At 42.5% G+C, this 22,255-nt stretch overlaps 3 protein-coding genes across 4 annotated transcripts in view; 1 reads left to right on the forward strand and 2 right to left on the reverse strand.

Moving 5' to 3' along the window:
• Positions 1 to 1,794, forward strand: part of stat6 (signal transducer and activator of transcription 6, interleukin-4 induced) — a 33,544-nt gene extending 31,750 nt beyond the window's left edge. The window contains exons 18-21 of one of the 2 annotated variants that reach the window (XM_023799742.2): positions 131 to 220; positions 305 to 352; positions 765 to 902; positions 1,062 to 1,794. In XM_023799742.2, the coding sequence (XP_023655510.1) occupies positions 131 to 220; positions 305 to 352; positions 765 to 902; positions 1,062 to 1,209 (424 nt within the window). In that variant the 3' untranslated portion in view covers positions 1,210 to 1,794. The remainder of the gene's footprint in view (positions 1 to 130; positions 221 to 304; positions 353 to 764; positions 903 to 1,061) is intronic. The other variant, XM_023799743.2, reaches the window with a different exon arrangement.
• A 4,344-nt stretch (positions 1,795 to 6,138) lies between these two features.
• Positions 6,139 to 9,754, reverse strand: mipa (major intrinsic protein of lens fiber a). The gene is made up of 4 exons (XM_023799739.2): positions 9,395 to 9,754; positions 8,267 to 8,431; positions 7,674 to 7,754; positions 6,139 to 6,333 (listed from the first exon to the last, which is right to left on the reverse strand). The coding sequence occupies exons 1-4, from the start codon at positions 9,752 to 9,754 to the stop codon at positions 6,148 to 6,150; spliced, it is 792 nt and encodes a 263-aa protein (XP_023655507.1). The 3' UTR covers positions 6,139 to 6,147.
• Positions 9,755 to 16,981: 7,227 nt separating this feature from the next.
• Positions 16,982 to 21,149, reverse strand: LOC111837526 (aquaporin-4). The gene is made up of 6 exons (XM_023799676.2): positions 21,021 to 21,149; positions 19,971 to 20,165; positions 19,500 to 19,661; positions 18,879 to 19,043; positions 18,607 to 18,687; positions 16,982 to 18,477 (listed from the first exon to the last, which is right to left on the reverse strand). Exons 1-6 carry the CDS (start codon positions 21,033 to 21,035, stop codon positions 18,262 to 18,264), a joined length of 834 nt encoding a protein of 277 aa, XP_023655444.1. The 5' UTR covers positions 21,036 to 21,149; the 3' UTR covers positions 16,982 to 18,261.
• Positions 21,150 to 22,255: the final 1,106 nt, after the last annotated feature.

A 22,255-nucleotide genomic window follows, 5' to 3' on the forward strand; every position in this document is an offset into this window, starting at 1 on the left:
CAGTCGGCATGCTCAAACACTTCGATCTCTGTTAACATGGACACCTGTCCAGTGAATTACACACAACTTGATAGTATTTGGTGAAGGACCATATTTAATACGTGTGTTTATTTTCTTCACTTTTTCTCAGGGACACAACTGCACACCCCCCCTTGGACCCCCAACAGGAAATCACCCTTGCCCCCAGCTTGTCCCCCTATCCTCCAGACAATGTCTATCCGTAAGTCACCCCTTTGCATGGCCTACAGATGGGAGGTCCATGTATAGGCACAGTAACACAGTCACTGAACCTTTCTTCCCTTAGGCCTGAAGCTCCACCTCCTCAACCAGACCCATCAATATTTTACCCAGGGTGAGTTGTGTTTTGTGTTGTGTTTTTGTAGCCTGAAATATAACTCTGCATGCCCAGCACAATACAGTACATTATTGCTTAAAACCTTCCACAGTCAGGAAAGTGTGTTTGTGTGAAATAGCCAGAGACTCTAACCAGCATTGGACAAGAATTTGTTACTTTACAATACACCAGTGTTTCCCAATCCGGTCCCCGGGGACCCATCGATGGTCCACATTTTTGCTCCCTCCCAGCTCCCTGCAAGACAGTCAACAGTTTTGCTTGGGAGCTGGGAGGGAGCAAAAATGTGGACCATCTATGGCTCCCCGGGGACCGGATAGGGCAACACTGCTATACATTGTTAATCCCAGAGTTGGTTTTTATCCATGCTCTGTTGGTTGTGTTCTGATGATGTTTTAATGTGAATTTCAAGGAATTGTACAAAACAATTGCCCATCATACGCTTCAGCCAACAGCCTCCCTATCAAAATGATACTGGAGGGGCATTTGTGCCATATTCAGGGCCCTTCACTGACCCGGAGGGTAACAGCATCTTCTCTACAACAAACACGTGAGTGGAACCTTCATCAGCCGAATGTAGTCGATATGACAATGATCTCCTCTAATGGTTTTTAAACCTGTAACGCTAGTGTGACATGTTCCCATTCCTGATAATAGCTGGAGGGTCTCTTAACACTACCTGGCTTTTATTTTCGTGTGTGTGTGCCAGGACACCAAGCCCCGGACCATCTCTGCATGACATGGACCTTGAATTCCCTATGCTCGACCCAGACATGTACGGAGTTCCACCTGTTACCATGACTACAATCGGTTCACCTTTGGACCAAACAAAAACAAATTCCGCTTCAAAGTTCTAATTCCCATGCCTTGCAAGTGAAGAGATTTGTGATACAATGCAAAGGAGAGCAAGGCTTTAAGTGATTCCGTGACAGCTGTGACCATAGAACTGCTATTTCAGTGTTTATATCGTCTCCATCAGGTGGGATGTTTTTTTTTAGACCATAATATCACAAACTGTTTGGAAATTGTATGTGGGGTGATTCTCAGCACGGTACACTAAGGACATAGTACAGCTACTGCCCTCCACAAACCTGTTGGAATCCACACACAGTAAACAAAACAGAAGGTTGATTTACCAGCCAGTGGAGAAGGTGATCTGAAACACTTTCTCATAGCTAGGGAAATAAATGATTTTTTTTTTTAAAAAAGAAAATAATGCACAAGGAAATTTGTTGAATTTATATAGTTTCCACGTCAGGATTTACGTTATACATCAATATTGTTTGTCCTCTGATACATTTTACTGTATATTAAATTCTGAGGTATTAATGCTCCTTTGTATCTTTTTTGTATTATGAAACAATAGTATTGTACCAATGCTGGCCTTGTAAATTACTCAGGATAAGACCATCTGCCAAAAAATAAATAACATTCACATATCATGGTTGTTTCTCGTGTCTGTCATTAACAGTTCAGCAGTTCTGTTTGTTGGTAGATAAACAGTAGGTAAGACTCCAGGAGAAACACCTGAAACTATGAAAGTAGCCATGGAATAGAGGTGTGAGGCTGAGCGACCCGTTCGGCTGCCCTTCTGAGGGCTATGCGTGAAATAATATTTTAATTTCTGTCGCAGATACAAATTCAGCAAGGATTTATGTTCCGAAGTATGTCACAGAATTTACTTCACAAGCAGTGCTTTTCACTCTGAGTGTTTAAGTTTCTTTATTTCTTAAAATTCTGTACAAAATCAAGACAGCTTGTTTGTTCTCAGTTTTTTTTTCTGCTTATGAGTTACAAAGAAATATAATAATCCCATTTTAGGTAAATTATATTTGTTTCTAAACACGTTTGTGTCTTCTGATTTGTATGCATGTTAAAAGTACAGGTTTTTGACAGGTAAAATCACATTCCAATGATGAAACAGAGTTTTTGTAAGGTAACGACAACTGCGAGCATAATCGGAGAGGGGGGGCGATATTTCTGTGTTGTGTAATAATAATGACATTTCCAAAGCCGCCCCGGAGAGCAATTGTGTCGCTGTTGAATGCTAGTTCCATTCTTACTCATGCATTTTCTGGTCTCTCACTTTGCACAAACAGCTCTCCATGGTCACATGCAAAGCAGTGCTTATGAAATCAAAATGACATTTAAAAAATAAGTGCCTGGGTTTATAGGTGGATTTAGGTATTAAACCGAAATTACTGTTGTTGTTGTTGTTATTGTCATAGTAAAAATAACTGAAAGCTGAAAAGGTACTTGAAATTTGGCAGGATATACTGCAGAGTTTGGAGAGTAATTACGTGCAAAATAAAAGTGAAGAAAACACTGGACTTTGTCAAGCAACACGTTAGTAGCTAAGCATGTTACACGAAGGCAACCAGAAGTTCAGTCAGGTGCAAGCGCGACCCCATCATAGTACTGGGGCTTGTACTACGAAGCGGGGTTACTTGCTTATCGGGGTAACTTGTCGGATTTAAGGTAGTCTGAGCAAAATGTAAGTGAACGAATATGAAGTTCATTTAAACTGTGGTACCTTAAATCTGACAAGTTACCCCGACAAGCCAGTAATCCTGCCTCGTAGTACAGGCCACTGGTGTTACTTAATAGACTTTTATGACCATCGCTTAAGTACAGAAACTAATATATACTCAAAGTTCTGAAATGAAACTACACACTGTAAATTGCTTTTAATTATACTACAAAAGAGCTAATTATTTACAAAAAAAAAAGCTGAAGACATTCATTATTCTTCATAAATTTATTTACATAAAAGTTGCTTAATTAGACGGAGGGTAGATGGCAAACACATTTGAAATATTGCAATAAATCATATTTTATCTTTATTTTTTGCGTTATCTTGCATCTTAGAAGTTATAAGACAGACCGTTTAGAGCAGAATCGTGGTTTTTAGAGCTGAGATTTCAAAGGGGGGCGCCATATTGCATCAGCCCTAATCGCTTCATTTTTGTTGAATCAAAACAAACCGTCAGCCTTGGATAAACCTGAAGAGAAACACGTTGTGCATGAAGCAGTGCAAGAACATGCAAAGGTGAACTGGAGTTACCATGCTGTCCGTAGGTGTGAATGGAGTCTGTGCCCTGCCTGCAATAGGATGCTGCTCTGTTCTGGTTATTGCATCCATAGCTTTTGGGATAGACCCTGGACCCCCCCCATCTGACCCTGAACAGGCCAAACAGGTACAGAAGATGGTTGGAAGGATGTGCGCAGATGTGGAATACACCAATGCCATAGACTGGCTGGGGGGGACTGGCTTGAACATTGATGGGTGATATAAGGAAAAAATATCATTGTAGAAAACCAAACCTGCAGTGGATTATGCCAAAAAGCTTTTTCAAGGTAAATGTAGGAAAATACTTGTAAATCAATAACCTGTCATATTTCTTAAACCTATGAAAAATTTGAACACGTTGGTTATTCCCCCAGTACAATTAAATGTTATAGTGAAGAAATGCATATAAACAAAAAATACATCAAAATCTAATTTCTATCTGTCCAATGCTTCACTCTACACTCTTTTAAAATTTCCTTTCTATTCATAGACAAAACATTAAAAATCATGCTGCTTGTGTTGCCCAATTACCAAAATCTCCAGTTATTAAATATAAATATTCAACCCAACAGAATAGCTTGCCTGGTCCACACTTCATAAATAGCACGAGTGATGAACAGACATCACTGCTAACTGTGTCACGTTCATCTTCACAAAGTAAAATGTCTTCAAACAGCTTAACAATCAAAGCAGGCCAAGCTAGTGGCTGGAATGAAAACCCTTGTGCTGCAATAGAAACAGTTGATTGGCTGACTGACTGTCGTGAGGTTAAACCCCATTCCACCCTCTCCACCCCCATCGGGCTGTTGCCTGGTAACGCATCACCTGCCGTGGATCTGTCATGGTGCTTTAATGTTGTATTGCATCATTGGAACTGGAATGCATCATGATGTTGGTTCTATCCAAGGGTGGAACTTAAGAATTTTAGCTAACTGGGTTAGTTCAGTAAAGAATGTAGCCTGACATCATGTCCAATTTCTTTTTTTACAAGGGCTGGTGTTCAGTGTTTTGTATTCACCCTTCATTTACATGACTCATCTCATGCATGTGGACCAGCTTAATTCTCAGCATTGTTGGCGTCATTATGTCTTTCAAGCAGAAGAAGCGATAGAACAAGGGGAACAAGTTAATTGCTCCTTTGTCAACCAAAACCAACCAAAAAATTCAACACGACACCTGGGGTAAGATTGCGATAAAGGGTCAGCGTGATATGTCTCTACACCTCCAAGAACTCTGATCAGCAACTCCCAACTAACAGAATTATTTAAACCCAAGTAGATAGTGTTGGCCTATTGCCCACATCACCAATACCACCCTTTTCTGCTAAGAGTTTAAAATACAAAATACCAATACAATCACTTTCCTTGCACCATGCACTCACTTTTTTCCCAAAACGTAAGAAATGATACAAAACTCTTACGAAAAACATTCACCGGCAATAACATGAGAATAACCAGATTTCAGGATACATGCCACTGAAAACACCAAAAAAAAGAAACTGATAGGTCTATAAAACTCCAAAAACTACAAGCACTGAAGCAGAATTACAGCCCACATGTCAAGTATGGACGATTCGTAAGAATATTGACCTTGGTGTCAAATCCAAGTGCAAAAGTTGTAATTTTCTTCACAGAATAAGGGATAGTCTATAGTCTATACCATATTTTGAGCTGCACCAAAGTTAAGAAAAGACAATTTCAGGATTTTTGATTTTGTGTTTATTTTTTATTTAGCTAGACTGTAATGGCTCCCAGTCAGAGTTAAACCTTAGAAAGAATGTGGCACACCAGGCCAAATGGCTAACATAAACATACAGGGGTGTTTCAAAGCTAGAGGTGTAGCATCTCTGTGAGGATTGCTTCTTCGGAAAAGTAGAAAGCGAAGCGTGCCAGAAAAAGGCTAAATTAAAGCACTGGCAAGAGTCACAAGAGCGTGTGGGGAAGAAATGAAACGGAAGCTTCGTACAGACACAATGAGCTTCATGAGGCAAACACAATGAGTGAAGCTTCGCTGAACACAAACATACAGGACACACACACACGAATAAAATTAAATAATGAAACTATGGCGAATTCTAAACTGAATATCCATGTCACATCATTCATAGGAAGCCCAAAGCGACGGGAAGCAGAGGTAAAGCCAGGTAGAGCAAGCCTGGAGTAGCCAACATCTGATAGAGCAGCAGAGCCTGGAGTAGCCCACATCTAATAGAGCAGCAAAGCCTGGAGTAGCCCACATCTGATAGAGCAGCAAAGCCTGGAGTAGCCCACATCTGATAGAGCAGCAAAGCCTGGAGTAGCCCACATCTGAGAGACACCCTGCCCTGAGCTGCTGAGTCCAACGCAACCCATTTCCTGTCAGGGTGAATCCACCAGCCTCATCCACCAGCAGCCGCATCTCAGTCCTGTCGTGTTGGGTCTCATTTATGGGGGGGGGGGTTGCTGTTGGAGATTGTTCATGGGTCGATTTTAATAAGAAAGGGAGTGTAGTAGTGATGGTGTAAACGTTGGTTGGCCCTACTACAGTGTCTGGGTCTGATTTGGCAGTGTGAGATGTATGGGCAGGGTATAGACACAGCGAGCTGGGGGCGGGGCTACATGTGTTTTTATACTGGGTAAATATGCATATCCAAAGTTAGCGGGTGGTATTAAACGAATGTGTTTGCAGGTGGTAGGTTTGGGGGGGGGGGGGGGTATTATATCGAAAATGTCCTTGCGTGTCCAGTCTATAAGGCTTGAGTCTTCAACTCGATGGGCTCCCCCTGTGTGTCGCCCTGGCTCTCGTCCTCCGGGGGGCGACTGCCTTTCAGGATGGCCAGTCTTTCAGACAGCCCCCGCATCCTGGGGAAGAGCATGAAGTCGTAGAGCAGCGCCCCCACGGCGCCCCCAATCATAGGGCCTACCCAGTACACCTGTCACGGCACATACAGAGAGATAGAGACACAGAGAACGGCGACACTGCGGTCAGAATGCACGCGGAGGCTGCATCGCGTTGCTAGGCGACGGCTTTCAGACTGCGGTGCATGCCAAGGCCCTCCTGTGGTCACCCGTAACTTTACACCGTCTGAAGCCAAAAAGACATTTTCTCCACAGGATCCAGCAGCCAACCCAAATCTTCCATACAACCAGCTACTCTGCCCAGATGACCTTCCTTTGTTAAGTGAAATCACCTGCTTGCTATTTCCTGTATAAATACCAGTCTTGTCCAGTGGCTCATTGTGAGGTATTGTGAATTGTGTTTTGTAGTTAGTATTACCTGTGTTATTTGACCCATTAATTGTTTAAATTGTTTGCTATTTTGGACTATGATTGAGTTCTTGGTTCTGTCTCAGGTTGACCGACTGTCCTGCCTGTTTAACAGCTATGAGTTCTAGACATTTGTTTTGGCTTTTGGTGAAATGAAGGCATCATGCATTGCTCTGCAAAAGGACCTCTGCCTGGTTTCTCACAGCAACCCTGTCGACAAAAATACTGCCTGATAGCAAAGGTTGCTAGGATACACAAGATTTTACAATGACTGATTTAGCTGATAAATTTTTTGTGTTTGGAATCAAGTTTAATGACATGTTGCTATAATAGCCAACACTTTTATTTAATATGGGGAGAATATTCAGCGTGATGACCTTGCTCAAGGGCACTACAGCAAGATATCCATCGGGATTTGAGCCGCCGGAATACAAATCTGGCTCCTAAGCCATCAGACTGCCAAACTGAGATCACGGAGAGGTATTCCAATTAACAAACTGCCTCGATCCACCATTCTCCTGTGATGCTTCACGAAGCTGTGATACATTAATATACAGCAGTGAAGGTTAATCACAGGCACGGCCTATAATTTCATGTATTTTAAAATGAACCTTTTACATTTCAAAGAGCCCAGCAGCTGATATTTTACACAGCTCTGTTTTAAATTAATATGAAATACTTAAGAAATTAATGTTATAAGAAGTAATTTGTATTTTATGTATATAATACCTGTGTCTGCCATGTATTTTAAAAATGAAACATTGTATCATGAATGATACTTTGTTGCTCTAGTGTGCTATTCTGGTTACAGAATTAGACATTAGAGTGAAGATGCTGTCAGTGTCAACATCTTGTTGTGCTGACTTCGTGTGACGTTTTGTGACATTAATGTCACAGTACACATCTCCAGATGAAACACCTTCTGACACCATGGGCTGCTTTTGAAACATTATTTCCTGCATTAGCGATTTCTGCGCTAACTTGATGGTACAGCGTGGGCTCTTACCCAGTGGTTGATGAAGTTCCTGGTGAGGATGGCAGGTGCAAAGGACCGTGCCGGATTCATACCAGCGCCAGTGTAGTACATCTGCAAGCAGGGGAACAGACCTTATGTCTAAATGTGTGTTGTGCTAATGTAAGCCTACAATTTCCTTCAGGATTAATAAAGTTATAAAGCAAAGTCTATCTATCTATCTATCTATCTATCTATCTATCTATCTATCTATCTATCCACACACTCACCTTACTAGTATAATTTATACTGTTACAATAATAATATTATTATTTATTATTATTATCTATGCAATTATAATATTATTAGTAGTAGTAGTACTATAATTGCTATTAATTACTATAATAGTAATTATAATAATTAACTACTATAGCAATAGTATAATTACTATTATACTCAATGCAATATTCCTTTAAAAATATTTAATGATGAGAGTTTTGCTAACGACTCTGATTCTCTGGTTGGAAAGTGGGTACTGTAATGATTTACACCCTTTGGCTTGTGGTTCCGCATTTCTGTATGTTTTCACACCTCACCTCTATTCAAAGAATGCCTGAAATACCAGTGTCTTCTAGACCCTCTCTTACCCCCATCAGGTGACCGACGGTGATGGAGAATCCGATGGCGAGCGCTGCGGACCCGAGGCGGCCATTACGGCGGTCGTCAGTGACGGCGAAGATGCAAACCACCAGCTGCAGCGTGAGGAACACCTCCACTGTGGTGGCCATGCCCAGACTGATGCCAGGCTGCAGCTGGGCCGCAAAGAACAAAGAGACTCAGGCAGGGAGAAAATGTCGCCCCCTGTAGGACAAAGGTGACAGCACATGCATCGTCTCTGCTAGATGCTTAGGCAGATAAAGGCAAAGCCTGCAGTGCCCAGCATTATATGACATCATATCTAATGTGATCTAAACACAAAAATGATCTTCAATACCCTGAAACACAGACAATTTTAGGTGCATTTGCAGCCTGAATTATAACAATAGCAGAAGTTGTAAAGTTTTACCAGATCATATGCTAGAGCATCAACTGTTTTATGAGTGTATGTGATGTTTTGAAGCAAGATTAAAGTACAAGTTAAGCCTGTCTCAAAGCATGCCTGACCAGTTCCCTTGTGCTGAGGAAGCCCTGCCTAACTTGCAAATGGATCTCCCCCTTTCATGTCTATTTTTAATATCTTCAGGAGGACTATGAATCTCAACTTTCACGTGCATGCAGAACTGCAGCCTCAGGAAGAGGCATCCCAGGCTTATTTTTTCTCCTCGTGATTGAGAAGGTGAACCGAGGGGGCAGTTCTGTCCGTTCGATAACATCTCACCTTGATTGTATTTCCCCAGATTGGTCGTAATCTCGTAGCGACCTTGTGGTGGTATGTACTCACCAGACAAAGTCAGAGGCAATGTGTTGACATGTCGTCACGAAAGGTATTTTTATTACTTCTTAATAATGTCCGGAGCTTCGAACTCCTGTTTTAGCCAAGAGAGCCTTATTTTAACAGAGACAGACCAGGAAGGAAGAGTGGAGGAGCTGAAGGGTTCAAATTTAAGTTGGACGTCCAGGGAATGGGGCACCTTGGTTGCTACCTTGGTTGTTTTTAACACTGAAGAAGGTGATAGTCAACTCCCTATGTGGACGTGAATCTTCTTTGCTGTAGGTAAGGGAGGCAGTGTTGGGCAAAGGCAACAGGGCCAGGGACCAAGCAAAGGCACACTTACCTTATTGAGGGCCAAACTGCCCCGCATGGTACCCGGTGTGACCCCGTACAGCACCGCCGCACCCGCCACGGCACCGCTCATCTGAGCGGCGACGTAGAAGAAGGCACGGAAGAGGGACATCTGCGAGCTGACCAGGTAGGCGAAGGTGACGGCGGGGTTGATGTGGCCCCCGCTGACGTGGCCGATGGACTGGATGATGGTGGCCCCCGCCAGGCCGAAGCAGAAGGCCACGCTCAGCACGTAGTGCGGCCCGCTGACGAAGCGCGTTGCCGCACCCATGCCGATGAACACGAAGAACATGGTGCCGAAGAATTCGGCGAAGACCGCCCTCCAGAAGGACATCGAGCGGAACTCCCACATTCTCGGGAAGTTTCAGGAGTAACTCCAAAAAAAACCAAGGGAGGAGATGTAGACAAGGAGGTTGGAGCAAGTACGTACTGAACAAACTAGTGAGGGTGGGGGGGAAACAGGAAATTAGTAATTCTCCTGAAAGTTGGCGAGATGAAATAGATTACCAAAAAGTTTTTGAAAATGCACAAAAAATCAGAAGAAAAAAGTCAAAAAGAGAAAAATCCAACAACTCTTGTCTAAGGTAAGGACAGCCAAGGACAAAAAGCATTCACCTAATAGATGAACGGAATGTGACTGACTGAGTCTGCATTTGTCCACAAAGTCTTCACCAGTGGAGTTGTGCATGCGCTTTGAAGTACGTTGCCGGTGGTAGCAGGGGTTAGCAGAATATAGATAGACAAATGTTAAACACGTCTATCAGACATTCAACCTCTCTGACAGAGCAGAGATGGGCAATGGGATGGATTTATAATTGCCCCCCACCCCGGCCAAAGTGACGCTATAATCCCCAGGAAAGGCTGGTGGGAGGGGACACAAGTCATCTGAACTCAAATTAATTTAACCCTTCCCTGCCTCGTATGCTTTGCAGTTGTCTAAAACTGAAACGGGTGAAGTGAGAAGTAACTTTTCATCTGGTGTTGGAACCCTGTCCAGTAACTTATCACTAACCACAAGTAACTATTACTCACTAGAGTGAGAGATGTGAACCGAAATGTTAGACCAGGTTCATTTAGCAGAAACATTAATGAGATGTATCAAGTCGTTATTTTGTGGCTGTTTAGTTATACAATAGAGGCTGCATTTGAGCAACACATTCCTACATTCTTGGTCAACAGGTTTCGCCATCACATGAAACAGCACTAAATAGACGGACTTCAGGCATCGGTACCGACAGATGAAGTGCCTGAAGATGTGAGCTCAAAGCAGCCCCTAGTGAATCACTGAGGGATTCCCTCGGACCGGGTCTGGTATTCATTTTTGCCAGGAAGAGCAGCTGGAAAGACAGCAGACAGTTTTCTTGGCCAGCAAATCTGACCAGAATAGTGTTCCTCTCTACCGGGCCTTCGTGTTAAATACTGTTTCCTGGATTGGTGTGCTCTGCACTTGGTTATTATCAAAATTGCTTGTCTGTTCCACTTATGTATGTTTTTGGCTAATAGGATATGCAAAAGACAGTAAGATGGCTTTTATGTTAACAGTTCTTTACAATTTAACCCCATTTACCATTATGGTTATTTTTTTTTCAATTCCCTTTTGAAGTCCTTGTGCACTACAAACGTAAGTCCAGCTTCATAAACCAGTATCAGTAGAGTTTTCTGTTGGGCAGAGGTGGAGATTTCAGGTCCAGAGAGTACAAATCCAGACCAAGATTTTGTTTCAACCAACCAGTTGAGTATAAAGAGTCACAGTCACAGTACTCAGCTGGCTGGTTGAAACAAAATCTTGGTCTGGATTTGTACTCTCTGGACCTGAAATCTCCACCTCTGCTATTGGGTGGTTTGACAAACATTAAAAACAAATTTATTAATCACGCTGATGCTCTCAAATGACACCAACATCAGTGATCTCTAGGGCTAACTCAACTAAATGGAATATTCCATAGTGAATATCGGCATAAATTTCTGTATATTGTATCTGTACGCGGCTTTGCATTAAAGAGTGTAATTAAGCATTATGCCCTATGCTGCCTGGGATAAGGTCCATGTCCCCAAAACCCTGTTACCATATCCAGGATGATGGATCTATAATAGATTTACAACAGTGGGACAGCCTGGTGACTTGGTGAATAATGTCATCTCACTTTCGGGTTTCTATTCTAGTTCTGGCTCTGTGTTGTCTCCTTCTGGGAGCTCAGGTATCTATCTTCAGTGCCTGTCCTGTGGCGGACGATCACCTTGTCCCTGCTTTGTGCCCAGTGCATTGTGGGATTGACTATGAATTGCTAAGACTTGGAGAGTATACGGAGTTAGTAGGAATAGATAGCTGTGCAAGAAACCATTTGATATGAGGTATTAAATTGCTCATGTATCTTTAGGCAAGCAGTCCTTTTTAATCTATTTATAATTTTACTGACTAGCTGTGTATGGTTCAAATTAAGATTCAGGAAGTGAGTTTTCCTGTCCAAATGACATTAATATTCAAACACCTCATCCAGTGTCTCCCAGCAAGAGTTGAAATTTCACTATATTTAATTTAGATGCTATACATGAATGCAAATACCATATTTCTGCTTTCAATTAGAAAATGGACACATTCTTGAATGCAATTCAAAGAAACAAGCTACGAACTGAGCAGTGGAACAGGCACATCCTGCAATATGGCTACCAAGTCGCGTTTATGAAACAAATAACGGAATGTCTGCAGAAAAACTCTCCAGACCATAAACAGGTTTTATGCCATTTCTGCCACGTTGCTTGGTGTCTATTTAGATGTTTCTTAACTGACCATTTAGCCAGCTAAGTGCATGCTTTGCTGTCAAGAGGACAGGGTAAACTTTGTAGGGGTGCAAGATTATGAGTTATTTTGAGTCATTAACCATGTCACCTTTATATTAGCACTGTGTTTGTGCAGATTCTAGATTTATTAATCTAGCCATCCTTTTTAAAATGCTATTTCTGCCAAAGTAGATCAAAAAGATCTATATCTATACTGTATATCGAGTAAAGGCAGGGTTACATGAATTAGTATTTGTAGGTCATTGCTGGTCACACACACACATGTTCTTACAGGTACACTCAATACAATGGAGTTTGTTGTCCTTGGCAGCGTGCGTTTAGATTGTGGGAGAAAACCACTGCATCTGAGGTAGGTTTTTTTTTTTTTTTAACAGGAATTGATAACGACATCAAAGCTCCCCTTTGGAGCACCACAGACTAGAGAAGCAAGTGTGGATCAGAAGCAAAGAGCTGTTCAATTTTCACAACATACAGGATTCATGCAGGCTGATCTTCAGACACACAGACATTCATGCACTCACTGTGAAGGACTTAAATAACTTAACAAGCACTTTCACGTTAGCAGCTGTAGCAACAGCAACAATAATGATGATGATGATGATGAAGATAATTATAATGTTGATGATGTTTCCATGAATATAGCTTTTTTAGTGTTCACTGGTATGTTGCTTCATTAAGTTAATGTTAGATATGAAGTAATAGATATAAACTAGATATCCGTTCAGTTGTCATTTTATTAGGTACCCTGATATAGGACCAGGTAGGACCTACTTTTTCCCCAGGACTTCAAAGGGTAGACAAGTTGCGCACTCCACTCGGAGAACCCTTTGTGCTCACCACTTTTCATACTGAGCTGGTATTTTTGAATTTATGGCCATCCTGTTTGCCAACTCGCCTCCAACATCAATCGTTAACAAGGCATTTTGGGCAACAGAACTGTCCCCGGCGGTATGTTTTTGTTTGTTTTTTATACTCCATAAACTCTACACACTGCGGTGTGTAAAAATCCCAGGATGGAGGTCTGAGGTGCCAAAACCACCAGACCTGGCACCACCAATCACATCATGCGTCAGATCGCTTAGATCACGTACCTTAGCCATTCTAAGGCTCGGCCGCACAGTAACTGAGCCGGTTATGCCTGTCTGTGTGTATTCAGTTGCAGCCACATGATTTGCTATTTACGTTTGTGTCAACAAACAGATCTACCTAATAAAGTGGTATCTGAATGTGTATATTATTACACATCTAATTTTACAAGGTATTTATCATGCAGATTTATGTTTTATGGTGCACTAGAGAGGTTATGTCTTTGGACAAGGTGGGGGATGGGGGTTAGTAATCCGTGGCCAAGGAAATGAGAGGCAGGCCAATCCTTCCCAGCTTCCTGAATACAGGGAGCTTCATGCCATACTGTGATCAGGTTAAGCAAACTTGCAAACGGATGTGAATCCTTACTGAAAGAAAACTAGAATGTTTTATGCTACAGGTCAAAATGTGGTGCATAAGCCCGCTGTCACTGGCTTTGGTGTTACAATGTAACACTTTGCATGCACAGTGAGAATAGTGATAGAATATAAATACTTCACTGAACACTGAAGGCAAATTCTCGCTTCACCTATCCCATCTTGCTGTCTGTGAAACACACAGACAGATGAGAGAAAGCATGGGGGTCACAGCACAGGGTCAGCCAGCGTGCAGCACCCCTGGGGCTAGGGTAGAGCTTAGATCGGGCCCAAAAAATTAAACCCGACCCTACCCGAGCCCGTGCACCTTGTGTCCGAGCCCGACCCGGTCCGACACATTAACTGTAATTATGAGCCCGAGCCCGATTTAAACCCGACTATTTTTTAATACGTGAGCCGTTGTAACAGACGTTCTCAACTACAATTCTAAGTTGTTTGAACTACAGAAATTAGTTTAGATTTATCTTAATGAAAAATGCAACAAGGACGAAGCATGTAAACTGCATTGTTTGTTTATTCAGAATGGATTTTTGAGACACGTTTAGAAGAAAAGCACGTTTTCACTTATCCAGTTCGCTTGCTGCTGGAACCAGTTTGTGTGCTCGGCATCGAACTTTAAGTAAAGGGTTAAGAAAAAGGTTAAATCCTTCCGTAAGCAGCCAACGAGGTATGTGTTAATTAAGTTTTAGTTAAGTTTGTTGTATTTAGCCATGTAAATGTAAATGCTAACTGAGGTTCGTGTTAACTGTATATGAATTCTCTAAGCTGTCTTTATTGTTATTTATGTTTATATTTCATTTGAATTTCAATGTTTGTTAGCTAATATTGTAAGTAAATGTGCTTGATTTTGTGTTTCCGTATCTGTATTTAGTTCTCACGTCTGCCATGATGGTGATAATAACGAAGCCACTGTCTTTCGAATAAACCGTCGGCTCAGTTAAATGCAAAGGACTCTTGTGCTCGTGTCTTACGGGAGGGAGCTACATTTATAATTATGGCATAGCTCTCCACCCAATTAGGCTAATTAAGTAATGATTTAAAAAAAAAAAAACCACACACAAATGCTTGATCATGGCCCCGCCCAGCCCGGCCCGGCCCGGCCCGAAGATAGTGGCAGGAAATATCAGCCTGACCCGGCCCACGGGTCGGGTCGGGTCTGGGCTCGGGCTCAGGCAGAGAATCTAAACTCTAGGCTGGGGGGGGTTAAGGGCCTTGCTCAAGTGCCCATGGACATGTGACTATTCTGCCAAGGCTCGAACCGGTGACCTTCTGATCACAAACACACATCTCTCCAGATATATAGTATATCACTAAGCCACCACTGGCAGGTTTACAACTCGCCACCAGCCAATTGAACATGATGTACAGAGCACTTCCTGAACAATGGAGATGTATGTGATGTTCATAATTGTAGGAAAGACAAATTAATGAACAATCATTCCCTTGGTCAACTTAGCTTTGACAGGCGTAGTATGCAGCATTTATTGCGTTTGTCAAGAACAGGCTTGATTAGGTGAAATAGCCCGGCATTCAGTCCTCTTTCGGTCCATAGGCAGTGCTTACCCAGTAAGTCACAGAGAGTCTGGAATCCATCCCAGGAAGCACGGGGTGCCGACACCAGTCCACGGCACGGCACACGCTACAGGCAGACACATACATGCACCCTGGGAGAACATGCAAAGTCCACGCATTCCCACAGCCAAGATGAAAGTTGGACCTCCAGACCAGGATGTTCCTTGACCAGAACCAATAAAATGAACCAATAAAACTGGTGTGAACCACGTTCTCCCACACTGATATGTGGGAAACAGAAATATAGATAATTCTGTTGTCATCTGTAATAATCATGCAATTGAATCTGTATTTGTTCACAAAGTCTTCACCAGTGGAGTTGTGCATTCACTTTGAAAGACGCTGACAGCGGTAGCAGGGGTTAGCAGAACATAGAAAGACAAAGGTTAAACTCATCTATCAGACGTGTAATGTAATGTAGTTATTTGCAAATAACTGTATAATCTGCACACTGCAGTCAGGAGTCACTTTATGTCGGCATGCAGTACTGTGCAAAAGTCTTAGGCAGTCAGAGAAAGTGATGTTTAAATGATCTTCATGTTGGTATAAATAAAACTATTGTATTGTCTGTTGAAGTGTGTCAGCTTAAAGCCAAAAAGAGCAAGAAAACTGGTAAATGTTTTTATTACCCAATAAGTTCTATTCTTATATAGGAGTTAATCGGCCTTGGATCTGCATAGTGGCGTCCATGTCAGTATTTGCAGTATACATCCAATACACCCATGTACTTTTTGACTAGACCACTTACCCAGCCTTATTTGGCTAATCAATTCCTCAGTGAGCAAATAATTAATTAATTGATCTGGTGGTGAGATTCCAAAAATACATGGAAGGGCTGGCGTGCCCCTGAGGAGAGGTTTGGGAACTGAAGTGGTGTTGTTCTAGCCGTCCAGCAAGATATCAGGAGCTTTTTGTAAAACAAAGGAATTCCTTGTTTTTTTTATTATGTTGCTGTTAATTTGCATATGTTCTAATGTTACATCACATTATTTTTTCTGAGCAAACACTTACTGCACAGGCAAACAGCTTTAAACATTGCCTTTGACCGCCTAAGACTTTTGCACAGTGCTGTTTGTCGCACATCTGGGCCTCCAGCTCATGTTCTGGGTGACACCAGGCTTATTTCGTCCAGAACTGATTATGTAGAGGTTTGCATTGTTAGAGCTGGCAGCTGGGAAAAGCTCTATAAAATCCCCGCCTGGACAGGAGGGGGTCCAGCTCTATTGAATTTCTTCACTGGAGCATCGCGCTGATGCGGTCTGCGGCTGCCGGGAGGCCCGGAACGCTGAAAGGATACTGCTGCGCTCATGGGAAACAAACAAAAAATGTCAAACAAAAGCAAACGAAACACTGCCAGTACAAGGTTCCGTTGTGCTTTGTTTGGGCATGTGCATGTGCATGTGTGTGTGCTTGATTGTGTTGAGGGAGGTGTTACAAACACAAACAGACCACATATAGAAGAGATGGACTGATATGAGAAGAAACCCTCCTTCGTTTGTACCTTCCTTTCCACAAGTATTCATATGCAGCCATTAGCATATACAGACTCAGCCTTGTATTTTATTTATATCTAGATGACTGCCAATAGCATCTTGGATATGACCAAATATTAGAGGGCAATCACCTCTATATAATTGTAGTGCGTTTGGAATATGCATACTACAGTTCCACCAAAGGAATATACAACAGCCACGGGGAAGCATCTTTAATTTCACAGGAGATCACAAGAGTTCAGTCCAGATCTCTCAAAGATATACATTAATTCAAATTTCTGTTTTTATTTCCGTTGCGCTTGGTATGGATGGTCTTTCAATGATCCATTAAGTCTAGAGACCTCTGGCTCGCTTGCTTCATGATCCTGGGTAGGACTAAGACTTTGGACATCGCTCTCTCAAGTATGACAGAAGTAAAAACAGCTATATGAAAAACCTTACATGTTTATACCCAAAACAGGACAACAACCGCTGGAGATATAACTAACATCTCACAATTATTACTGCATTCATCACAGCTAATGACCAATATTTTCCCTCTTCTCTGTAGGAACGACATGAACGGAGATTATTCCTTTCAATGGAAGGAGTCAAATAGGGGTGTAGATAAAAATTCTAGACTCCCTGGTAAAATGTCACCTTTGGCCCCCCACATTCCCCGCTCAGTAGATTTTTAAGACCTTGGGGTTTCCCTTCCATGCATTTTGCCAACTGAGACTAACTGAAGCTACTGCTCCCCCCAAATCTGCTACGGTGTCCGTGCCCCTCCAGCACCCTTGGAGTCAGACGGCAAATTTAATGCAATTACCCATAAAACATTGTCATTTTTAATTAACATACAAGTGCAAAGAGATGCTTCCCATTGGGTAGAATCTTGACCCTCTGGAGGTGGCGGCTCAGAGAGGAATGATGTCCGAAGTATTTCATTATGCCATCCTGACGGACGTTTTGGGTGTCCTTGCCATCAGTCTCCATTAACATGAGTGTGAACTTAAAGACCTAAAAGCCCACTGAGCAGCATTTTGTGGATGATGTCTCAGATTTATTTCTGAATTCTAGCAGCACAAAGGCTTTATTGGGTGTCCAACAGCTACCCTTGTGATTCATTTGCAATTCTTTAGATGTTGGGCCTCCTTTGATTATAAATTTGTCAGAAGTCTTATTGGCTGCAGTAATGCATTTTGCCCAGAATAACCTGTTTTTCGGCATAAAGTGAAAATATAAATAATTTAGAGTGCAAGTATTTGCACTGGTCCCATTTACTGTTTTTAGCATGATCAGTCTCTCAGCTGCTTCTTGCTTTATTTTCATTGGCAAATACATCAACTCGTCCAGTACCCTAAACATTAGAATATGTTTTACCAGATAGTAGGAAAAAGCACTCATAAAAGTTTCTATGATAGATTATGAAGGTGACCTTTATGACATTAACTTATAACGGTCATCCCCACATCAATCCATTGCTTTTGTCTTGCTGTGGTAGACCTGCACAATGCTATAAACTGCGATGACCTCTTGCCTGTGGTACCCATTTAGCTGTGGTCGTGCTTATTGGCCTGCTTGGCCCTCATGGCCGCCTGGGTGACGGTGGACAAGGACGAGCGGGATACACTGGCCGCCTCCATGATCTCAATGTCTTTGCAGGTCAGGCAAGCGACCAGCTTCTGACGGGAGGCGCTGGGTGTGAAAAGGAACTCGTGGGACACGCCGGCCAGCACCGACCCAAGAGCTGGACCAATCCAGTACACCTGGGAGGGGAGGGGGAGGAGAAAAGTGAAGCTCCTCCACCAATCCCTGCAAACTTCCTTAATTGTCTAGGATGAAAGAAGCAGGTCAGACAGAGAAAGGTGGTGAGATACTGAATTTCCAGAACCCACCCAGTGATGCTCCCAGAATCCTGTGATGATGGCGGGACCCAAAGACCTGGCTGGATTCATGCTACCTCCAGAAAAACGGCCCTGTGGAGACACAAGGAGTTTGTTCGGGAGAACTTTCAACAGATCACCTGAGTAAGTAGGTATAGAGAGCAGGAAAATCCATCATACTGTATATCTATGACTGTGCAGCACCTTTATGGTCTGAAAACGATGGCCTACTCTATGTCATACGTAAAATAATCAATGAACCCTTGGCCCCTGCCAGTTCTCACCGCAGTAAGGACACCGGCACTGAGGGAGAAGCCAATGGCCAGGTTCCCGGGCTCACTCCCCTCCCGTCTCCGCTGGTCCTCCACAGAGAAGATGGTGAAGACCAGCTGGAACGTGGCCAGGACTTCCATCCCCAGAGCCTGGCCTGCGTTTCCATCTGAAGATACCTGTATGTGGGAAGGAGCACGCTGGCGTGAAGGCGGGGAACCACACACAAACTGGGCAAAGATTACAAAGACAGACCCACACTATAGTCAGGATTTACTCCTGTTGTTATGGAAGACAAGTCATTTGTACATCACCACTGTATGGTCCAAAGCCAAACAGAGTAAGAAAACTGGAAAAAAGGTTTTTTTTTTTACCCAATATGTACTATTCTTATATAGAAGATTATTGGCCTTGATATTGGTTGAGTCAACAAACACATGGATATATTGCATGACTCCTGCAAATACTGGTATGTCTTTAGTAGATGTCTTGATATGGTTAAGCTCACACACTTTAGATAATATCGATGATAATAATAGTTTTACACCACCATGAAGATCATTTAAATATCATTTTCTTTGGCTGCTTAAGACTTTTGCATTTCAGTGCCATGCAGACTCACTGCCAGGGCTGACCTTGCTGGGGTAGCATTCCGCTGCAGACTCCAGGGGCAGAAGCACGTAGAGGATAGCAGCCCCTACCGTGGCGCCCAGGCACTGGCTGAGGATGTAGGCGACGGCCCTTAGCAGGTCCAGCCGACGTGTTGCCAAGAATGCCAGAGTGACAGCGGGATTCACCTGGGAAGCAGAGTTCAAAGATGGGATGCGGACTGGGACGGTGTTTCTCAACCCAGTCCTCAAGGATCCCAGACAGCCCATATTTTTGGTCCCTCCCAGTTCACAAGACCCCTGTTGTATGGTTTATGTGTGCTGGGAGTGGAGAGGGAGCAAAAATGTGGACTGTCTGGACAGTGGGGGAGGTATTTGTCTTATTACTGGGATGTGAATGATGTTCTAAGTATTTGGTTTGCTTTGGTTTTCATACAAATGGAGTGGAAATCTTCCCATGGATCTGAAATATCTTCAGGGTGGATATTAGCTGCTAACCTGTGCCCCGCTGATTTCTCCAAAACAGTGAGCAAGTCCAACAGCCACCATGCCTCCTGCCAGGGCAGGGTACAGTGGTCCTGGAGCAACATCGCCAGGCCCAGGCACAGAGGAACCCAGCACTGCCGACACAAAGACCAGGGAACCCAGAATCTCTGCCAGCAATGCCCGCCAGAACTGACGACTTCGTAGCTCCTGAGAAAGGCAAACAGAACAGGTCATATTAAAATATTAAAAGTACACCAGAAGATCTGCAGGCTCAGATGTGGAAGGCCTTATGCAGCACATTCAGAGAGCAGAATTCATGGCACTTTTTTGGTTATGGATCCACAGAGGCCTGTTCAATCTACCCCTCCAGTCACTAAGGAAATGACATCATAATGGTGCTGTGCCGATTCATGCAGGACTTTGTTCTGAGAGGAGCACATGGACTCTTCCATAACCCCAAAGCTCAAATGAATAGACAGCTAATTAAGTCGGCACTCTCACATTGACATGATTAACATGCAGTGATTCATAAGGACCCACTCAGGCAGTCTAAACAGGGCTACCCAGCATAGCAGCTATTAGCTTTCATCTTTACCATGGCGATTTGTAAAGGATATTTTTGTGGTATGGCAGCAAATATGAAATTATATTAAAAAGCATAATTAATGTAAAAAAAAAATATATGCTAATAGTAAAATTGCTGAAACCGCTCCCAGAACTGCATAAATAAATTAATTTATATATCATTTTTTTCATGATGATCTTTCCAGCATCGCCATAGTAACACTTGCAGAAACACAAACTGAGATATCTGGGGTTTCTTTGCATGTGTCAAAGTTTCGACATGTAACTGAACAGCAAGCAAATAAAAAGGCACTATGACAGCAACACAGGATTTTAAGTAAAAGTTTTGTTCCAAACACCCGCTGGGGATAGATTACCCGAGCGTGTTGAATGTCGGAAACATTACAGTGCCAGGCAGGTGGTCAGTTCTGTGAAAGAGTTTCCGCATTTTCTCTCGTTACATCCTAAGAAAGAAGAGTGATACAAACCCAAGCCTACCTCACGGAGGGTCATCCTGTGTCCCGTGTATTTGAGTGCGCTGCTGTCTGTGTGTCTCTCCTTGGCATGTGAGGCTGCAGGGTTGTGTTCCTCGGGGGTGAGGGCTCATTAATTCCATTAGAAGAAGCTTTTGTAGGTCCTATAAAATCCATTCGCCTCCGCCCCCTTCCTCACCACTCAAACACCCCCCCCCCCCCCAACTCCGATTATTTTGCCTCCACCATGATCAGTTGCCATCAGGTCATCTACCGTAGACATCCAGATTATTTCTTTGAAAAGTCACCAGACTGAACACCAAAATCTAGACCAAAACTGCACCTGAAACTTAAAGATTTGAAAATAAGATTTTAAATAGTCAGATTAATTAGATATTAAATTGACAGGAACCAAACACAGATAACAGAAATGTACCAATGAAATCTGTGAAACACAAAGATATTGGGATCCCTTGGGAAAAAAGCAGGCCAAATTTTATGTATAATCAACCTAAACCTGCAGTGAAAATGATATGACACAAAAACAGGAATAACTCTGAAACATGATTGAACATGCCACTGCATTTTCAGCTAGTTTACAGGTAAAAACAAATATTTAAAATGAAGCTCAACATCACATCCGCTTTCCTGCCAGTAAACCATTTCCACTTCTCCTCCCACTCTTTATAACCACTCTTGCCTCCTTTCATGATCCAACTTCTGTGGTACAGCACGTTGCCATGGTGACCGCCTCTTTCGTGTACTACGGTTGCCATGGCTGTTGCCTTTTTTTAGGCCACAATAAAAAATATATTTCTTAACCTCTCAACTCAAACACACATCACATTATGAACAAATTATGAAGAGTTATTAGGATACACTATTTCATGAGATGTACACTCACCCAATATTTTGTGAATAACTGATTATATGATAAAAGTGAATATATAAACATGTGAGAACCATTTTGCTGGGATATTGAGATGAAACCCTTATGAATACAGAAAAAACATGTTATTATTTAAACAGCTGAAAATTCGCTTTTAAAAATTAACTGCAAGCATATAGACAATGCACAAATGGTGTTTTCAAAAACTGCAAAGTAAACAGGGGCTTAAAATGGACAACTCTGTAAACAGTAAGATTTTGTTACAGCTTTTTGAAGTGGTCCTCCTAGTGGCGTGGAGGGGAATAGCAACAGAAGACACAGCAATAAAGTAACATAGCATTTAGTAAGTGTTAGTCTATCACTGAGGTTGT

Source organism: Paramormyrops kingsleyae, chromosome 8 (genome assembly GCF_048594095.1).
Source record: "Paramormyrops kingsleyae isolate MSU_618 chromosome 8, PKINGS_0.4, whole genome shotgun sequence".
Classification (NCBI taxonomy): domain Eukaryota; kingdom Metazoa; phylum Chordata; class Actinopteri; order Osteoglossiformes; family Mormyridae; genus Paramormyrops; species Paramormyrops kingsleyae.

Excerpts from the sequence above, each read along its gene's own strand:
- mipa (XM_023799739.2), bottom strand. The coding sequence starts at position 9,754 with ATGTGGGAGTTCCGCTCGATGTCCTTCTGGAGGGCGGTCTTCGCCGAA. Across the intron at positions 7,755-8,266 it reads CCGTCGGTCACCTGATGGGG|ATGTACTACACTGGCGCTGG; the intron begins GTAAGAGAGGGT and ends CCCTGCTTGCAG. Across the intron at positions 6,334-7,673 it reads GGAACTTCATCAACCACTGG|GTGTACTGGGTAGGCCCTAT; the intron begins GTAAGAGCCCAC and ends GTGCCGTGACAG.
- LOC111837526 (XM_023799676.2), bottom strand. Across the intron at positions 19,662-19,970 it reads GAGAAATCAGCGGGGCACAG|GTGAATCCCGCTGTCACTCT; the intron begins GTTAGCAGCTAA and ends TCTGCTTCCCAG. Across the intron at positions 18,688-18,878 it reads GTGCCGGTGTCCTTACTGCG|GGCCGTTTTTCTGGAGGTAG; the intron begins GTGAGAACTGGC and ends GTGTCTCCACAG.